The sequence below is a fragment of the Schistocerca piceifrons genome, chromosome 4 (assembly GCF_021461385.2).
Source record: "Schistocerca piceifrons isolate TAMUIC-IGC-003096 chromosome 4, iqSchPice1.1, whole genome shotgun sequence".
Lineage (NCBI taxonomy): Eukaryota > Metazoa > Arthropoda > Insecta > Orthoptera > Acrididae > Schistocerca > Schistocerca piceifrons.
Genome location: NC_060141.1, coordinates 208024015 through 208044903, shown reverse-complemented (window position 1 = coordinate 208044903; position 20889 = coordinate 208024015). Strand labels below are relative to the sequence as shown.

General features: G+C 40.6%; 1 protein-coding gene across 1 annotated transcript in view; it reads right to left on the bottom strand.

Moving 5' to 3' along the window:
* Positions 1 to 20889, bottom strand: part of LOC124795733 — a 300666-nt gene that overhangs the window by 178808 nt on the left and 100969 nt on the right. The window contains exons 4-9 of the mRNA XM_047259816.1: positions 14726 to 14892; positions 14545 to 14627; positions 11469 to 11585; positions 10872 to 10958; positions 7568 to 7678; positions 201 to 267 (exon numbers count right to left, since the gene is read on the bottom strand). Of these exons, the coding sequence (XP_047115772.1) occupies positions 201 to 267; positions 7568 to 7678; positions 10872 to 10958; positions 11469 to 11585; positions 14545 to 14627; positions 14726 to 14892 (632 nt within the window). The remainder of the gene's footprint in view (positions 1 to 200; positions 268 to 7567; positions 7679 to 10871; positions 10959 to 11468; positions 11586 to 14544; positions 14628 to 14725; positions 14893 to 20889) is intronic.

Sequence of the window (20889 nt, the reverse complement as noted above, 5' to 3'; positions counted from 1 at the left end):
TCACCTAACAGCTTTTGAAAAATTGAATGATAAGTATTTCATGTTGATTGGAACACTGTCTCAGCACAGGCACCAGCATAGCCATAAAAAAAGCAGACTCAGCACAGAATGCAATGAGCACATTTGTAGCAGCGAAAAGATTAAGAACTGAAAATACTTGTGTCTACAGAACCCGCCATAAGAAGGCACTATTTACAAACCTTGATATTTGTAAACCGGGTTCTCTGAAGCAAACGGCCTCTTTACATTTAACCGTTCGTTCCACAACTGAAACAAAACAAGACTTACACTAATAAATTACATAATTTCTGTAACATTAGTACATAACACATTAAATAAACACAAACACTTATACTCACAACAACCATAATTCTGAGTGAAACAGAGACAAAATAAAAAGAATACAGTTTCTTCATACTTCATAAGCATGCACAGTCTGTGAACTGCTTCCAAGTTTTCAAAAGGCAAACCAACATTTTTTATCTTTAAATGTAAAAGAAAAGAACACAGTCAACATTCTCCTCCTATGCTTCTATGTATCGCTTAGTCCAACATACATTGTGACTTCCTTTCCTACTCCTTTAAGTAAAGGAGCTCTTATTTCAAAAGTCTCAGATTCTTTACTGTGCTCTGTTTGTGCAGGTGTCAATAGTGCTACACCTTAAGTATTTCAGGATGCAGGGGAAAGGAGAAAAACTGACAATATTAAATCAATGTAGGTGACATTAAATTGATAAAAATTTACCACTGTAGCACAGTTTGGAAATGCACTGCTGTGGAGACAGGGCCACGAAATAGCAACCATTCAGTGACGATTGAATGAAAGTGTGTATATGCCCAAAACTGCTGCATCTAATATATGTCTGCTTCTTCATCCACATCTACCTGCAAATCTGTACTCTGCAAACCACTTAAGTGAATGGTAGAGGGAACTTCCCACTGTACCCATTATTAAGACTTTTCCTGTTTGATTTACATGTCGAGTGCAAGAAGAATGATTGATTAAACGCCTCTGTGGGTACTGAAATTAGGCCATTTTTGCCTTTGTGACCTCTTTGGAATTGTAAATTCCTAGCTTGATCACAAAGTTGCTTCTTGAAACTTACTAATTAGGCTTTCATGTGATAGTTTGCCTCTATCTTTGTGATTCTGCCAGTTCAGTTTGTTCGGCATCCTGTGACACTTTCCCATGGAACAAAAAAACTTGTAATCATTAGTGCTCCTCCTTTGTATGCACTGAGTATCCCCATTAGTTCACATACTTGACCAAGGTTCTAAGATGGATCATATAGGAAAAGTACAAATTTTTGTTATAAAATTTATTCATAAACCTTTTTACAAAATTCAGTCACCTTCAAAGTACTCTCCACTAGATGTCAGGCACTTGTCTAGTCAAGTCTTTTTTTCCCACTGTTTGAAGCATATCTGGAACTTTTCAACTTTGATACCGTCCAGTGCCCTTTGTGGAACTTTTTTACAGTCTCCACGTTGTCATAACGCTTCCCTTTGGGCACCTTTTTACTGAACAGAATGATACACAATGAACATTGTTTAACTATGGTCATGTGTTAACTTTCAACTTATAAGGACCACCATCTAATAATTATTTTATATTTTGTGAACTAAAACACTTTAATACACATTTTGTTGAAGTCTCATGAAAATGACATACTGTAATGTAACCGTCACTTCATCCTAGGTTTTCAGTACTACTTGAAATGTTTTTCATTGTAAAACATGATAAAGCTTCATCCTTCAGGTCACAAACATTGGAGAGAATTAGAATACATACTTATTTCTAGTGAAAATGTACATATTTGTATGTAAACTTAGACATACTTATTTAAAGGATATTTATAGAAGAACAATTTTGGAAATTAAAAAAAAAGAAGTTTCTTTAAAATCAGTTATTCATACCTGCTTAATACGTCCACACACAAATATCAATTTGAACTAACATATTTCCATTGCAAATCCCAGAAAAATTGGAATCGTAATACTATAAAAATAAATATGAAATAAAGGAGAGTCCAGGTTGAAAAACCAACAATTAAAACTAATCATGCATTGTCACAATTTTATTTAAGGGAGTTCAGGGGAAGTTCTACTAATGGACAGCCAGTGCAGTTGTGAAGTTTTATGTTGTCACGAGGCACCAGTTAATGGAGGTGAAAACTGTTAATAAAAGAAGAAATTACGTAACATGGATACCAAACTTTATTTGTAAAATATAAAACCTGCCTCCTATGAATGATGGACCTTGTCGAGGTATGGTGGATTGTGTGCCTCATGTGATGCAGACAGCCGTACTGTAGGTGCAACTATAATGGAGCAGTATCTTATTAGAGAAGCAACAGTAGCCCATTGTTCTTGTAAAGAGGTAGCAGCTGTTCCAGCAGTTCCAGGACCAACAGTGTGGATGACTGACTTGTTTGGCCTTGCAACATTAGCAAACACAGCCTTGCTGAACTGGCACTGTGAACAGTTGGTAGCATGGGGAACTAATGCCATGATTTTTTTTCTTGCCCGGAGCATGCAGCTCTACCGTATCTTTAATGACAATGGCATCGTTTTGGGTAAAATATTCTGGATGTAAAATAGTCCCCCCATTTGGAACTCCAGGTGGAGACTACTCAGAAGGATGTCATCATTAAAAAAAATAAAACTGGCATTCTACAGGTCGAGCATGGAATGTTGGACAGGGTTGTTCCTTCACAGTTCCACTTCACACTCCCACCACTAACAGTCAATGTGGGCAGCTTTAGAAGGACTGAAATATTTCTGATCTACTTGTTACTCAGTTGACATCCAATGACTAGTCCACTTTAGAAGTCACTTGAGTTCAACTGATAATTACTGCTATTACTGCTTCTTTACTGATAACACAATACTCCCCCTCTCCTTTTGTACTGGCGCGTCCACCTCTCGCTACACCTAGTGGTCAATTCTGCATTACATAAGGGTGTCCAGATACTTTTGATTGGCTAATATATAGAGGATCTATACAATGGAACAAACTTGAGAACAATGTTATAGAAAGGGAAGATGAAGCAAGCGAAGATGAGAAAGGAGATATGACACCACGTGAAAAATCTGATAGAGCACTGAAATAAACCACCTGGAGTAGATGGCATTCCCTCAGCATTACTGAGATGCTGGGGAATGCCAGCTATGACAAAATTATTCCACCTGGTGTGGAAGATACATAAGACAGGAAAAATATCCTCAGGCTTCAGGAAGAATGTAGCAATTTGTTCCAAAGAAGACAGCTGTTAACATGAATTATCAAGGGCTAATATGAATTATTTAAAGAAGAATGGAAAAACTGGAAGACAGTTTGAAGAACAACAATCTTACATTTATAGCATTTGTAGATTTTGAGAAAACTTTTGGACTACATGGACTGCACCACACTCTTTGAAAATTTGAAGGTAGTGGGACAAAATTAAGGGAGCAAAAGGTTATTTACAACTCATACAGAAACCAAACTGCAGACTGTAAGGAGATGAAAGGGAAGCCATAGTTGAGAAAGAAGTGACACAGAGTTGTGGCCTGCCTTTGATATTCAATGTAAGTTACTAACTAAACAGTCCAATTGTCAAAAATTAATTAAATTGTAATGACAGCTTACTGGTACAGAGCTTACAAGTACCCCATTGTTGGTGCAACATCCTCTGGCATATATGTAAGGGACTTCTTCCAAATGTGTGGCCAGTTCACATTAATAAGGGAAAGAGAGTTGTCACAAACACCATCTTCTCAGACATTTGCTGGAGACCATGCCCTTTAAAGCCATGAGGATTTTCAGATGCCCACTGGCCAGAGGTATTGATGTTAAATACTTTGGCGGAGAACGTAGGAGGGTTTCGACTACCTCTCATTGTGCCCTGAAAAGAGAAATGTCCTGTCCACTATCCTTCCCACCCTGCTCACAGTGGTAGTCCGCCAACCACTGAACCTACACAATATACTAGTCCATCGTTACACAACCCCTGCTTCCAACATCTTACCTCATGGCTCATACCCCCATAATTGACCTAGATGCAAGATCTGTCCCATACATCCTTCCACCACCACCTACTCCATTCCTGTCACAAACATCACCCATCCCATCTAAGGCAGGGCTATCTGTGAAACCAGTCTTGATCTACAAGACAAGCTGCAACCAGTTGTGCATTCTATGTGAGCATGACAACCAACAAGCTTTCTGCCCACTTGAATGGCCACCAATAAACTGTGGCAAGGAAACAAGTGCACCACCCTGTTGCTGAGTGCGCTGCTGAAAATGACATCCCTCATTTCAATGATTGCTTCACAACCTGTGCCATATCAATCCTTCCCACCAACACCAGCTTTTCTGAGTTGCACAGGTGGTATTTCCCTGCAATACATCCTAAGTTTCCACTATTCTCCTGGTCTCAACCTTCGTTAGTCATTGTTCTCACCCTTCCAGCACCGTCAGTACTCCCATCCCAGCACTACATAGCACTCATCCACCATCACGCCCACTCTTTTTACTTATCTCCTTTTCCACTACCCCACACACTGAATTTGTGAGGGCTCCTTAAATACACATCAGAAGAGCAGAACGGTCACCATTAACGGAAGAAAACTACAAGAATTTAGCTATGGGAAAACGTTTTAAGTCTGGTGATGGAAATTCTATGCAGAGTTACATCATATAATTCACTTCAACCTTCATTCCTCCAAACCAGTCACTACATAAGATTATGATTTGAACAGAAAACATCCCTCAAAGCATGATTTCAGTTCATTTTATTTTCTTTTTGCCTCTTACTTTAGATAACAAATGTTTCCATAAAGTGCAAGAAAATTTATTCAATTCTTTACATTAGTTCAAATAACAGCTTGATAGAAGCAAACATGCTTAAAAATGGTAGCATTGATCAAAGAAATTTGATGTTTTACACTAATTTTAATATTCATAATATTATATTTCTGTGTGTCTAGTGATGGCCACACTTTACTGCAAGCTTGATACGTATCCATGTTCAAATGTTTTGACTATGTAAGTGGCTTAAGACTTGAATAGTTATGGCTTGCACAAATGCGTATGGTAGAGTGCATGTGCCAAATTTATGCATCTTCTACAAGAGAATGTCAGTTTCAAGGGCAGCGTGTCAGGACCTCCAACAGATCGATCATTATCTGTTTGCATTTTTTATTCAATCATGTACTAACTTCAGTGGTGAATGAAATGAAGCCATATCATGATAATGTTGAATGTGATTCAGTATATGAGACTCTGCTGTCAAATTCATAAGTAGTCGATACTCCAAAGAACAAAAATGCTGTCAGTAAGAAAATAAACTCCTTCAGAACAAATTTTAGGAGAATAGTTGGACACCTGCAAGGTTTTTTGGTTTCTTTCTGTTGCAGGAAATTATAATGTTGCTGTTAATGTTTCATACTGTATTTTAGTTTCCATCACAGCTTTACATCTTGCTGTCAACCAAGAGAGTTGAGTGACAAAAATTCAAGTATGTCTTGTCATTCAATCGTTGATAATTATGCCTTTCTCATGGATATGTCTTCAAGTCACCGAAAAAGTTAATGAACAAGTTTTTTGTTTTATCACATATTCTTTAGATGCTCCCCCCCCCCCCCCCCCCCCACACACACACACACACGCTCAAGGTATTAATCACACAAAATGTACACGAATGCTCGAGCTTTGTAGAAGTAGAGAATGCTTGTGCCAAAGTGTTTAAGCATACATGAGCTTCAAGCTTGTAGCAACATATATTTCCAAAAAATTTAAAGTGTAAAAAGGGAGACTTTTTTTCACAAAAATTAAGATATGTTTGCAATAAGTATAATATAAATGGAGAAATAGTTGACCCTCCTCCCAGCACTGGTGTATATTGTGAGTATGTGAAAATCATTGCAAGCTTAAATTATGACGATGCTGCCCTCTGGACAGCACAATTTATTTTTCAATAAGAATATGTAAGCTACCTCATAAAACTCTTATTTCAATTCACTGCCTCAACAAGCTTTACTTCTCTCTCTCTCTCTCTCTCTCTCTCTCTCTCTCTCTCTCTCTCTCTCTCCTTTTGCTTCACAAGTGCAGCCAGACAAGCAGACACCATTAATAAACTTAACCCATGAGAGCTATGACACTAACTGTTAAGATGATGACTAGTGCTTTCTGGGTAGTGCTTGAGGATACCATAATCTGTTATTAACAACAGATTAAACTAGCAACACATTCCAAACTTTCTGAATTTAAACATAAATTTTTAGGATTAGCTCAAGAACCCCAGTCTGGAATGTATGTATGAAAATAGCTTTACACTAAAGAGACAAAAGGCATGGGACAGTGATAAGCACATATACTAATGGTGGGAGTACCACGTACGCAAGGCATAAAAGCACAATGCATTTGTATTCAGGTGATTCATGTGAGAAAGTTTGAGATGTGATTATGGCTGCATGATGCAAATTAATAGACTCTGATAATGGGATGATAGTTGAAGCTACACACATGGGATATTCTATTTCAGAAATTGTTCGAAAAATCAATATTCCACAATCCACAACGCCAAGATTGTGCCGAGAATACCGAAATATCAAATTTCAGGGGCTAACCATCATCATCATCATGGACAATGCAGTGGCTGATGGCCTTCACTTAGTGACCAAGAGCAGCAGCACTTGCACAGAACTGTCAGTGCTAACAGACAAGCAACATGAAATAACCACAGAAACCAGTCTGGGACATACGACAAACATATCTCTTAGGATAAGTGAGGCAAAATTTGGCATTAACAGGCTATGGCAGCAGACGACAATACAAGTGCCTTTGCTAACAGCAGAACAGCTCCTGCAGTGCCTCTCCTGGGCTTCTGACCATATCCATTGAATCCTAGATGTCTGCAAAACTGTGACCTGGTCAGACAAGTCCCAGTTTCAGTTGTAAGAGATGATTACGGGGTTCGAGTGCAGCACTGACGCCACAGACCCAGGTCATCACCAAGGCACTGTGCAAGCTGGTGGTGGCTCCACAATGGTGTGGGCTGTGTTAACATGGAAAGGACTGGGTTCTCTTGATGTTTGGCTACTTTGAGACCATTTGCAGCCATTGAGAGACTTCATGTTCCCAAACAATGATAGAATTTTCATGGATGACAATGCAACATGTCACCCGACCAAAACTGTTCGCAACTGGTTTTAAAAGCATTCTGGATGATTCAAGCAACTGATGCGGGCAACCAGATTGCCTGGCATGAACCCCATCAAACACTTATGGGAGATAGTCGAGAGGTCAGTCTGCGCACAAAATCCTGCACTGGCAACATTTTTGCAGTTATGGATGGCTAGAGAGGCAGCACGGCTCAACATTTTTGCAGGGGACTTCCAACGACTTGTTGAGTCCGTGACGCATCAAGTTGCTGCACTACGCAGGGCAAAATGAGGTCCTACACAATGTTAGAGGACATCCCTTGACTTTTTTCACCTCAGTGTAGTACATTCAATGTTTGAAGTAAATGCTTGTAATGAATAATAAAATGTCTGTAGTAACAAGCTAATTTAATAATCATACCAAATGTAGCCTCATCTCGAAGAGGTGGCAGAGTGTTTTCATATGGAGGAGGTTGTGGTGGTGCAGATGGTCTGTTGCATGGTATCTGCTCTCCAAGAGAAGGCTTCCATCCTGTAATGATGAGCAACAAGTTATTCCCACCATACTGCCAATCCCATGTTCTCAATTGTGTTTTACTTTAGGCATGTGTGTTCACAATTGCCACTCACTAGCAGCATATAATAAGAGCACATACATTTGCTACGTAGCAAGCAAAACCAAATATGGATGTTTTCAACACAAACAATAATAAAGTATCTGGTAGTAGGGCTATTATTATGGTCCTAAGCTACGCAAGACATGAAGTTGAAATTTATATAGCACATCCTTAAGGATGTGGAACTTGTCATAAAATTAAGTTACATAACATATATTTCATAAAAAGAAAGGAATGATTAAGTTGTTTCCACAGATCATAAATAAAATAGTCATCATGGATGGGGACTAGTTCAAAAAATTGGAAATATTTCATTTAAGAGTTCAAACAAACTTGTGACAAATATGTAGATGCATGTACAAGGATGTGTATCAAATGGAAAGCATTTGCTACTTCTTTACTTTCATGACATTATTATACTAAAGATGTACGGAATCAGAACTGGGGAGGAGGAAAAAAAAAAAAAAACGCTTAGGCATCAAGGAGGAGTTGTGAGACAAACGAAAGTTGGTAGATGTGTTTCTACATCTGTCTATTCAAATTTCGTGCCAGGTGTATAAGAGTGACACAAATAGTGCATATCAGGTCTGCTTCAAACACACACTGCAATGGTTGTGAGCATTAGTAATTTGGGACTGGACATGGTGAGATGATGTTAGTCAAGAACAGCTTTCAGGTGACAAAGACGCAGTTATCAACATTTCACAGAGCTTGGACGAGATCGTGCAATGGGGCTTTGAAATGCTGGATGTTCCTTCTGCGATACTGCAAAAAGGGTTGGCAGGAATGTAGCCCCTATGCAAGATTGCTGGCAGCAGTGGTCACAAGAATGTACAGTCAGAAGAAGACCGGGCTCCGAACAGCCATGTGACACTACTGAGGGGGAAGACCATCATGTTCAGTGACTGCTCTGGCACATCTTACTGCTTCTGTAACAGCATTTTGAGCAGCAGTTGCAAATAAACTCTTACAAGCTGGTCATTTCAAGGACAGCTCCAAGCCAGATTCCCTGTAGTGTTCAGTCCACTGACTCCAAACCACCAACATTTGCAAATTCAGTGCTGTCAAGTGAGAGAGCATTAGAGGGCAGATTGGATGTCTCTTGTGTTTTCTGATGAAAAATGGTTCTGCTTTGGTGCCAATGATGGCCATGTGCTGGTTAGGAAAATGCCAGCTGAGGGCCTGCAACCAACCTGTCTGCAAGCACACTGGAACTAGACCTGGAGTTACTGTCTGTGGCACGATATTGTATGATAGCAGGAACACACTCGTCGCTATCCCGTGCACCCTGATTGCAAATTTGTACGTAAGTCTGGTGATTCTACCTGCTGTGCTGCCATTCATGAACAGTATTCTAGGGGGTGTTTTCCAACAGGATAATGCTCACCCACACGATGCTGTTTTAACCCAAAATACTCTACAGAATGTCGATATGCTGCCTTGGCCTGTTAGATCACCAGATCTGTCTCCAATGGAGCACGTATGAGATATCACCAGAAGACAACTCTAGTGTCATTCACAACCTGTATTGACTGACCAATTGCAACAGGCATGGAACACCATCCCACAAACTGACATCTGGTGTCTGTACAATGCAATGCATGCATGTCTGCATGCTTGCATTCAACATTGTGCCTATTACACCAGTTATTAATGCAATAGCTCTTCACATTTGAAATGGCATATCTCATGATTACATTAACCTGTGATCTTACTATGTTAATCACTCACATACATTACCTAGATGAATGTATTCCCAAAATTTCAACACTCTAAATTAATTTATTTATTTATTTGGTTTTGTGATTTTACATTTTCATGAACAATTAGTCATGAATAAATTCTTTTGGCTCCTCTTAAACTGAAGATTAGCAGTTAAACTTTGAAAGGTGTGTTATTGAAATTTTATTTTTCTGAATAATATACAGCTTACTAAACTAGTACGACTTTGATTACTAATGTAGCTTAATCTTGTTTCTAGTGGCTATAACAAGTTGTATTGGATTACATTACTTCTCGGAGCAGTCCTCTAAGTGTCAATGCATAACCTGCCTCCCACAGAGAGAAGTTGTGTTAAAAGTTAAGTAGCATGTGTTACTTTACAAGCCTTCAAACAGCTAATGCAAAGATTTATGAAGTTCGGAAATACTTGCCACACCCTCTTCTTGCTGTCCAATTATTCTTCAAGCCTCTGGCCTTTTGAGTAAATGCTGTAATGTTCTCAGCAGACTGTCAACATTTGAAGAGCGGTAGAGCCACATATTTGCACTGAATTGCATACTGACATTGGTGAATCCACTACAAGCATCCTGGCCCTGGAGTCAGACTGAGGACTTTGAGCTGGACTAATCAGTGACATGATGAATCATGCTATTGATAGGCTCCATCTAGTATCTGTCTAGGTCACAGTATTCAAAGACAGACTGATGTAGACTGTCCAGTTTACATTGTGGCAGCACTTAATCAGAAACTGCTCCATTTAAGAGGGGAAAGAGATCACTGGACTTCTACTCAACAGTCACTTTCCAGTGAGAGGCATCTGCTAGGCCAGCAGAGCAGAATGTGAGATCAGTAGTGCAGATGACAACCATTACATGACTGAAGTGCATGTTATCACCAAAAACATATTGAGAAGACATAGCTTTTGATACAATTGCACTACCCCAGGGCAGGTTGCCATAGACCCCTCCCCCTCCCCATACATTATATGCAACACAATCTCCAACAAAAAAGAATAGTTAGCATTGCTCTAAAGTAAAGTTTCAGAGACTCTTTGTATATAGCTCTGTGGGCACAAAATCTCAAGCTGTTGGACATTTATTCCTTATGAGAAACTTTATTCTGATTTGTCTGAATTTCCTTGTTAGTCAGAACACAGGAAGAACTAGAAGTCAACAAGTAAAACATACCTTTCATCTTTAGAAAATTTTGAAAACTGGAAGTCTTGGCATTATTAAACGACTCAAAGAGGAAGAAGGAATACAACAATACAACATACGACAAAGATCTTAGAAGTCAACATCATAGCTTAGACAAGTAAATATTTCTTAATTCAAGACCAAATTAAAGCATTAGCTTTTCTGGTGTTTGTCAGAATTACATATTTACCATTTGTATTTCCCAACAGTGGTGACATGCCATTTCCAGACCCAGCATTGAGTGTTTCTTGCATGTTTTGAACTGCTTGATCAGCACCTATTCAAAATGGTAAAAATTTCATGTAATACAGATTGTATTGAAATTATTGTACCTTCAACTTCAGGGAGCTACCTGGTTCTGACTTACACACTACATGGATACCAGATTACCTATTCTTCTTGTATGATGACAACACATGAATCTCCTAACACATTGTGTGTCAAAGATGACTGATTTTCATGAAATTGACAGTTTTTTCAAAAGTCCTGCATCCAAATTTCAACAGATTAATGTCTAAGTATTTTTCTCGTAAGAAACATTACAACTAAATTAAATCTGAATCATCTCACTCAACCAATCACTAAATCATACAGGTTTTTATAATCATACTGAATAACCTGAACTGAAATAAGTCTTCAAATTTTTGGATAGGAGAGGCAAGTAAGAGACTTTCAAGTAGAGGTATATAACACAATATTTTACTTGAAAACAAAATACATCAAACAAAAATCTATCTTAATTAGATATTTAGCATACAATATCTGACCAACCAAACAGGCTGCTTACCTCTGTACCTCATTTTCCTCCATCTATGTATGAGATAACCAGCAACTATCACCACAATTGTAACAATAACACCACCTATGATAAGCATTGTTGTATAATCCACTGATGGTGCAGTACCTGAAAAACAATTACACAATTATTAACTATCTTTTTAATGCAAAATGAATGATGACAATGCATGTTTGTAAACGAGCATTTTGTCATTCCTATATAATGAAATTAGTGACAGTCAGCAAAAACAAAACCACATTCTGATAATAGGGCTTGAACAATTTTATGGGTATGACAAAAAAATAGTAAACAAATGGAATGAAAAATTGATATGCAGATAAGTCAATGAAAACCAGAAGTGCAATTTTCCACCACTGATCCTGACCTAATAACTAAATGTCTATTCAGAGTCAATGTGCTTACTGCCTTTATATTAATTTTTTTCTATCATTTTTGTCCAATGTACTGCACTACATCAAGTTTTGTTTTTCCCTTTTAGTTTTGACTTTACAAAAATAAATGTTTCTTGCAGACAATATATTCATAAAAAATAATTTACAATGATCAAAGCCTGTAACATGCTACGGTTTAAGAAAACTGTCTACAATGAATCATCAAAATGTCTTAGAGCTACCAGAGCTGGCAGTCAAGTGTGCGTGAGGTGTGCTTGTTTGTGTGAATGAACAGAGTGTGAATGAACAGAGTGTGAGTGTGATTTTCTTTTTCTGATGAATGCTGTAGCCAAAAGCTAATGACTTTCAACTGTGTCTGCAACTTTATGTTTCAACTTTACAGTAAGCAGTACTCTATCTTTTCCTTTCTCCTTAGTAGTTGATAATCCAAGCTGGAGTTTCCATTGTTTGATTCCCCAAGTTTAATCCCTTACATGTCCTTACTTGTTTTGCAATCTTTCCCCCCCCCCCCACCCCCCCCCCCCCCCCCCCCGCACACACACACATCATCGATCAGTGGTATGTCTCGCAACTAATAGTAAAATATTTAACTTTGTAGTTAAATGAAAACCACATACCTATCTACTTCAGCACTACAAAAGTGTGTGGCTAACAATTTATTTTAATTTCCAATGTTATGGCTACTCTTCTGCTGTGATTCTTCAATTCAAAATTATCTTGAGCAAGACATAAATGGACAAAAATGTTCAATCTCCCATTAATATTTTGAAAATTTTATCACATTCTATTGAGATCTTCAACTTTTGACAAAACTCACTTTGTAAAAAGGCACCAGAAAACTGCATAACTTTCATCTCAGCATGTACCTCATTTATGTTTACAGGAGTGGACAAGGTAAAACCACACACAAGAGTATGTGATTTTGCCTCAGTGTGAAGGTTACACGTACAGGAGGAAAAAAATCAATTATGGTACATTAGGCACAGGAAAAATTCTCCATTGTGGCAGTACTCTATGATAAAAAAGACAGATTGCAATCTAGTGCAGCCGGTCCACACAAGCTCGTCTAACTGTACTCACTCAATCCACTAACAGATCACTGTAAGTTGCTCATCCTATCCACCCCCAGTTGCCGTTTCTTACACACTCATTCAACCTAACACATTGTCATTACCTCTCTGTGTGTCTCTGTTATTGTCTCCTGTGTCACAGTCACAGTCCCCTTCATTCAGTCCTACTACTACAGTCTCCTATCACTGTCACACTCTCCATATTGCTCTCTCTTACTGCTAATTTAATTCCTTCCTTCCTACTGCTACTGTCTCTTCTCACTGTTACTATTCATGCTCTGAGCCTGTACTGCAGGACCATGAAGATAAGATATGAGAAATTAGGGCTCATACGGAGGCATATAGACAGTCTTTTTCCCTCACTGTATTTGCGAGCAGAACAGGAAAGGAAATAACTTGTTCTGGTACAGAGTACCCTTTGCCACGCACTGTATGGTGGCTTGCGGAGTATCGATGTAGGTGTAGATGTAGATAGTGACACTAAGATGATCCTTCTGTCGGGTATACAAGTGGCCCCTAGCTCAAGGGCTACCTAAATAATTGACCCTACCTTTTTATCACCAACAGAATCCAAGATACGAGCACCAGAAAATCCCGTTTTTATGTGCAGCATTTTGAAACATTAAGTACGTGCGCTGTCGCATACCAATAGAAGAAATAAAGCTGCTCATCAAGTAGGCAAAGTTGGTAGCAGTGGCACCCAAGATTAAAATGTAAGTACAAACTTACATTGGACAAGGACAATTTTACTCCTCCCATCAGTTCATATCTTTTAACCATTGTGCAAACCTTGTCAGTTCCAAATATCCAGAATGCTGATGAGACGTAGATACAGATCAAAAATTTGGCTAAGCAGACTAAAATTAAAAATAAATGCAAAAAAAAAAAAACAGATGTACCAGTTCAAGAACAAAGTTTGTAACTCATCACCATAAAATAAGCACTTCTAGTGAAATTGGCCTGTAAAAATTCATCTTAAATTTAAAACTTCAGGGTTGCCCACAAAGAACCTTTCATGGAACTTTGAGATCAACTGTCAAGTAGTAAACGTACTTTTATAGTTTGATGTTCCTCGATTGTGAACCTGTTGTATTATATAAAGCTCTAATATGTAGTAGAAAGCAGCTGCAAGTAGGATTTACTTCAGGATTGGAAATACAGAAAAACTGTACTGCGGCTATATAGCTTCAGTGGAAAGCTACATGGTGAACACAATTCCAAGTATAAAATTTTGTACCTGTTTAATTCGCAGTTTCCTCTTGGAACTACTACTAGTTGGCACACTTGGCCTAAAGAGTTATTCCAACACTCTCTCTTTTGTGTATTATTTATTATTACATTTTCTTTTCTTTCTTGTTGTCCCCTGCCCTTTTTTTTTTTTTTTTTTTAATTCACAACTTTCCTTGGCCACATATTGTGACTTTTGTTTCAGCAAGAGACTACATTTACTTGGCAAAACAAAAGTCTTGTGTGAATTATGGTGCCGTGTCGTCAACAGTCAACACAGTCAAGGATTACAGGAAAAAAGACAACAAAAAAAGGAGATACTTAAAAATTTCAGAACTTATGACAGCTATACAAACAACTACAATGTGGTCTTACCTGGTATCAGTTCAGAAGCAGGCTTTTCCATAATCCTGCAGTAATCCCTCTCATTGCCATTTGTTAGAATCTCTGCTTCATAGCTAAGGGAAAAAAATGAAAACGATCAAAAACTATGGTAACACTGAAACACTGTTGACACAATAAGAGAGTTGCACTTGGAGCTGTGGTGTACACTCACCCATCAATGCACTCTCCACATTCACTAGGTTCCCTTGCACATATCTTCATTGCATTTGGTTTCCTGTAGTATAATGCACAGTTATAACAATCAACACAACTTCTCATTTTATAGCAGAACATATTTTCTGAGCATTCATGGTCTTCTTCACAACCAGGATGAGCTAACTGCAATAAAGATAGACGAAATTACAGCAAAATTCGAAATCTAAGAATGACAACATCGAAATGAGAGTATCCAGAAACTGTACGAAGGAGAAAAGCAAATCAGTTACTAGACACTTAAGATGCTGTAAAGCAAAAACCACACTTCCTTAAAACATCAAGTCAATAGGGCAACCAGCATTATTTCAGATTTGTTCTCAAGCTAAGTGCTCTAACCAAGTGCCGATTGAGGACGTTTATTAGTAATAGCATCATTTTCCCCATAATTATTTGAAGAAAGAATAAATATTACTAAATGCATTCAATTATTTAATTGTATGAATACAATAGAGGGAAACATTCCATGCGGGAAAAATATATTTACAAACAAAGATGATGTGACTTACCATACGAAAGTGCTGGCAGGTCGATAGATACACAAACAAACACATACATACACACAAAATTCAAGCTTTCGCAACCAATGGTTGCTTCGTCAGGAAAGAGGGAAGGAGAGGGAAAGATGAAAGGATGTGGGTTTTAAGGGAGATGGTAAGGAGTCATTCCAATCCCGGGAGCGGAAAGACTTACCTCAGGGGGAAAAAAGGACATGTATACACTCTCTCGCGTGCACACACACATATCCATCTGCACAGACACAAGCAGACATTTGTAAAGGCAAAGAGTTTGGGCAGAGATGTCAGTCGAGGCCGAAGTACAGAGGCAAAGATGTTGTTGAAAGACAGGTGCGGTATGAGCGGCGGCAACTTGAAATTAGTGGAGGTTGAGGCCTGGCGGATAACGAGAAGAGAGGATATACTGAAGGGCAAGTTCCCATCTCCGGAGTTCTGACAGGCTGGTGTTAGTGGGAAGTATCCAGATAACCCGGACGGTGTAACACTGTGCCAAGATGTGCTGGCCGTGCACCAAGGCATCTTTAGCCACAGGGTGATCCTCATTACCAACAAACACTGTCTGCCTGTGTCCATTCATGCGAATGGACAGTTTGTTGCTGGTCATTCCCACATAGAAAGCTTGGTCATTCCCACATAGAAAGCTTCACAGTGTAGGCCAGCGCTTTTGTATGGTAAGTCACATCATCTTTGTTTTTAAATATATTTTTCTCGCGTGGAATGTTTCCCTCTATTATGTTCATATCATTCATTTGAACCCAGCAATTACGTTTGTTATTGTCACTGTTGCATTTCGAAATCTTTTCTGTCGTCTTAATTTCTCTTTCTGTTTTTGCCAGTAGGTTCACTTTGTATTCACCTTCTCCTTTTTACCGTAATCTACTATACAATTTTATCCCGCCTATATACACTCAATAATACGTAACCCACTTCCAAACCATAACCAAAAAAATTTTTTTTCCGCTTTCAACACTACCGCTGCTATAAAATCCACTGTTTCTAGTTCACAAACAGTTCCTTTCACCTATTAAACAACCATTTCGGCTATTTCCAGAATGAGATTTTCACTCTGCAGTGGAGTGTGCGCTGATATGAAACTTCCTGGCAGATTAAAACTGTGTGCCCGACCGAGACTCGAACTCGGGACCTTTGCCTTTCGCGGGCAAGTGCTTTGCCATCTGAGCCACCGAAGCACAACTCACGCCCGGTCCTCACAGCTTTACTTCTGCCAGTATCTCGTCTCCTACCTTCCAAACTTTATAGAAGCTCTCCTTTGAACCTTGCAGAACTAGCACTCCTGAAAGAAAGGATACTGCGGAGACATGGCTTAGCCACAGCCTGGGGGATGTTTCCAGAATGAGATTTTCACTCTGCAGCGGAGTGTGCACTGATATGAAACTTCCTGGCAGATTAAAACTGTGTGCCCGACCGAGACTCGAGACGAGATACTGACAGAAGTAAAGTTGTGAGGACCGGGCGTGAGTTGTGCTTCGGTAGCTCAGATGGTAGAGCACTTGCCCGCGAAAGGCAAAGGTCCCGAGTTCGAGTCTCAGTCGGGCACACAGTTTTAATCTGCCAGGAAGTTTCATTACGGCTAGTTCTAATAACTTTCGCTTTATTTCCATTTCCATATTTCCCACATCATTGATCATTTTTAGCCGCTTCCCACAGGTTTTAACATCATTATTTCTTCGTCAGACAATTGTTAGCCTCATTCTCATAATCTGCCACCACAAAACCACTCCTTTTAATACATTTACACGTAGTTTTTTCGAAATTTTCCCGAATTTCTCCACCCGCTAACTTGTTTTGGCGGCAACACAACCACCTAACCTTTATGCACATCGTTGCCTACCAACCCAAGTTCACCACAGGATCAACAGAGCCCAGCTTTTACCAACACTTTTTCGCCTTTTTTCACACCAGATCTCCAGTTGCTTTCTGGTTCACCTTTATCTCTCCCCATATATATATTTTTCATTTTCATTTCGGCCTGATGTTACACTTTCCACCTTCTAATACCATGTCACCCTCACAACACCCCCACAACGACCCCATTAAGTGTTATTTACATTCCCTCTGCAAACATGCCTTCGCCCTAACCAGATTACGCTCCCATATTTTATTTTCCCAGGCTTGTCTGACATTTGGCATTACCCCTAAAGGCCTCACACTTAAAGTTCCCATCTCTGGCTGCAACCCTTCTGTCCATCAGTCCCTATACCAGTTCCAAACTGAACAATCCATTGCCCTCGCCCACCTAATCCTTCACCTACACATCAACTCAACCAATGAACACACCCGTCAACTCCTATCCTTAATAAAAGTCCTCAATCTTTCCTCTCCCGCATTGACACCGGCTGTTCAAAGCATCCTCCTACAGGCCAACCGCAAAGTAACACAGCATGCGACCCTCCACCTCAGAAAACTATCCAGTCTCCTGGTTTCCAACCTCCGGAAAGGCAACTCACTCACCCTTCACAACCTTTCCAGCAAACCTCAACCTCCTCTCATTGCACACAAACCCAGTCTCTCCCATCTACTCAATCTCCCACTTCCAGCTCCAATCCCTCCAAAACCTCAAAATTCCAATCAACACAATCTGGAACCACAACACCCTAATTCAGTAGTTAACCTTTCCTCCAAACCTCTCTCCCAATCCGAAACCTCTGTCCTGTCCAAAGGCTTCACCTTCAGCCCCTCCCAGATTCAACCAAACAGCCCTCGTCAAAGATTTACTGTCCTACACTCATACTCTCTGCTGGAAATATCACTTTGCCACGAAGAAAAACGATCCTAATCCTACTCCTAATGATCCAACTCCCCAAGAAACTATCCAAATTGAACCCTGCCTGGAACAGTTCCATCCTCCGTCACAGCGGGACCCACCTCCTCTTCCTCAAAATCACCCTTTCCAAACCTTCCAGGAATTTCTGACTTCCAAGCCTTGCTTCTCAATCCTTGTTAAAAAACCTTAATCCTACTCCCAACATCATCACTGCTGAAGCCCAAGCTATCTGTGATCTGAAGGCTGACCGATCCATCGCCATTCTTCCGGCAGACAAGGGTTCCACGACCGTGGTACTTGATCGTCGGGAGTATGTGGCTGAGGGACTGTGTCAGCTTTCAGACAACACCACATACAAAGTTTGCCAAGGTAATCCCATTCCTGATGTCCAGGCGGAGCTTCAAGGAATCCTCAGAACCTTAGGCCCCCTACAAAACCTTTCACCTGACTCCATCAACCTCTTGACCCCACCGACACCCCGCACCCCTACCTTCTACCTTCTACCTAAAATTCACAAACCCAATCATCCTGGCCGCCCCATTGTAGCTGGTTACCAAGCCCCCACAGAACGTATCTCTGCCTACGTAGATCAACACCTTCAACCCATTACATGCAGTCTCCCATCCTTCATCAAAGACACCAACCACTTTCTTGAACACCTGGAATCCTTACCCTATCTATTACCCCCGGAAACCATCCTTGTAACCATTGATGCCACTTCCTTATACACAAATATTCCGCACGTCCAGGGCCTCGCTGCGATGGAGCGCTTCCTTTCACGCCGATCACCTGCCGCCCTACCTAAAACCTCTTTCCTCATTACCTTAGCCAGCTTCATCCTGACCCACAACTTCTTCACTTTTGAAGGCCAGACATACCAACAATTAAAGGGAACAGCCATGGGTGCCAGGATGGCCCCCTCCTATGCCAACCTATTCATGGGTCGCTTAGAGGAAGCCTTCTTGGTTACCCAGGCCTGCCAACCCAAAGTTTGGTACAGATTTATTGATGACATCTTCATGATCTGGACTCACAGTGAAGAAGAACTCCAGAATTTTCTCTCCAACCTCAACTCCTTTGGTTCCATCAGATTCACCTGGTCCTACTCCAAATCCCATGCCACTTTCCTTGACGTTGACCTCCATCTGTCCAATGGCCAGCTTCACACGTCCGTCCACATCAAACCCACCAACAAGCAACAGTACCTCCATTATGACAGCTGCCACCCATTCCACATCAAACGGTCCCTTCCCTACAGCCTAGGTCTTCGTGGCAAACGAATCTGCTCCAGTCCGGAATCCCTGAACCATTACACAAACAACCTGAAAACAGCTTTCACATCGCGCAACTACCCTCCCGACCTGGTAGAGAAGCAAATAACCAGAGCCACTTCCTCCTCCCCTCAAACCCAGAACCTCCCACAGAAGAACCACAAAAGTGCCCCACTTGTGACAGGATACTTTCCCGGACTGGATCAGACTCTGAATGTGGCTCTCCAGCAGGGATACGACTTCCTCAAATCCTGCCCTGAAATGAGATCCATCCTTCATGACATCCTCCCCACTCCACCAAGAGTGTCTTTCCGCCGTCCACCTAACCTTCGTAACCTCTTAGTTCATCCCTATGAAATCCCCAAACCACCTTCCTTACCCTCTGGCTCCACCCGTGTAACCGCCCCCGGTGTAAAACCTGTCCAATGCACCCTTCCACCACCACCTACTCCAGTCCTGTAACCCGGAAGGTGTACACGATCAAAGGCAGAGCCACGTGTGAAAGCACCCAGGTGATTTACCAACTGACCTGCCTACACTGTGAAGCTTTCTATGTGGGAATGACCAGCAACAAACTGTCTATTCGCATGAATGGACACAGGCAGACAGTGTTTGTTGGTAATGAGGATCACCCTGTGGCTAAACGTGCCTTGGTGCACGGCCAGCACATCTTGGCACAGTGTTACACCGTCCAGGTTATCTGGATACTTCCCACTAACACCAACCTGTCAGAACTCCGGAGATGGGAACTTGCCCTTCAGTATATCCTCTCTTCTCGTTATCCGCCAGGCCTCAACCTCCGCTAATTTCAAGTTGCCGCCACTCATACCTCACCTGTCTTTCAACAACATCTTTGCCTGTGTACTTCCGCCTCGACTGACATCTCTGCCCAAACCCTTTGCCTTTACAAATGTCTGCTTGTGTCTGTGTATGTGTGGATGGATGTGTGTGTGCGTGCGCGCGAGAGTGTATACCTGTCCTTTTTTACCCCTGAGGTAAGTCTTTCCGCTCCCGGGATTGGAATGACTCCTTACCATCTCCCTTAAAACCCACATCCTTTCATCTTTCCCTCTCCTTCCCTCTTTCCTGACGAAGCAACCATTGGTTGCGAAAGCTTGAATTTTGTGTGTATGTATGTGTTTGTTTGTGTATCTATCGACCTGCCAGCGCTTTCGTATGGTAAGTCACATCATCTTTGTTTTTAAATACAATTATTTAATTGGATAGATAAAAAATCTACTCACCAAGTGGCGGCAGAAAACACACATAATAGACTGTTGTGAATGACAAGCTTTCAGAGCCAGTGGCTCCTTCTTCATGCAGAAGGGTTGAAGAGGAAGGAAGAAGGGTGACTGTAAAGGACTGGAGAGGTCTAGGAAAAGGGGTAGATTCTGGGAAAATCACCCAGAACTGCGGGTCAGGGGAGACTTACTGTACGGAATGTGAAGGAAAGACTGAGTGTTGGGGACTTATCAGACAAAACTTAAAAACCTGAGAGCTTAAAGGTGGAAGACAGGGATTACTACTAAAACATCATACACGAGTTAAT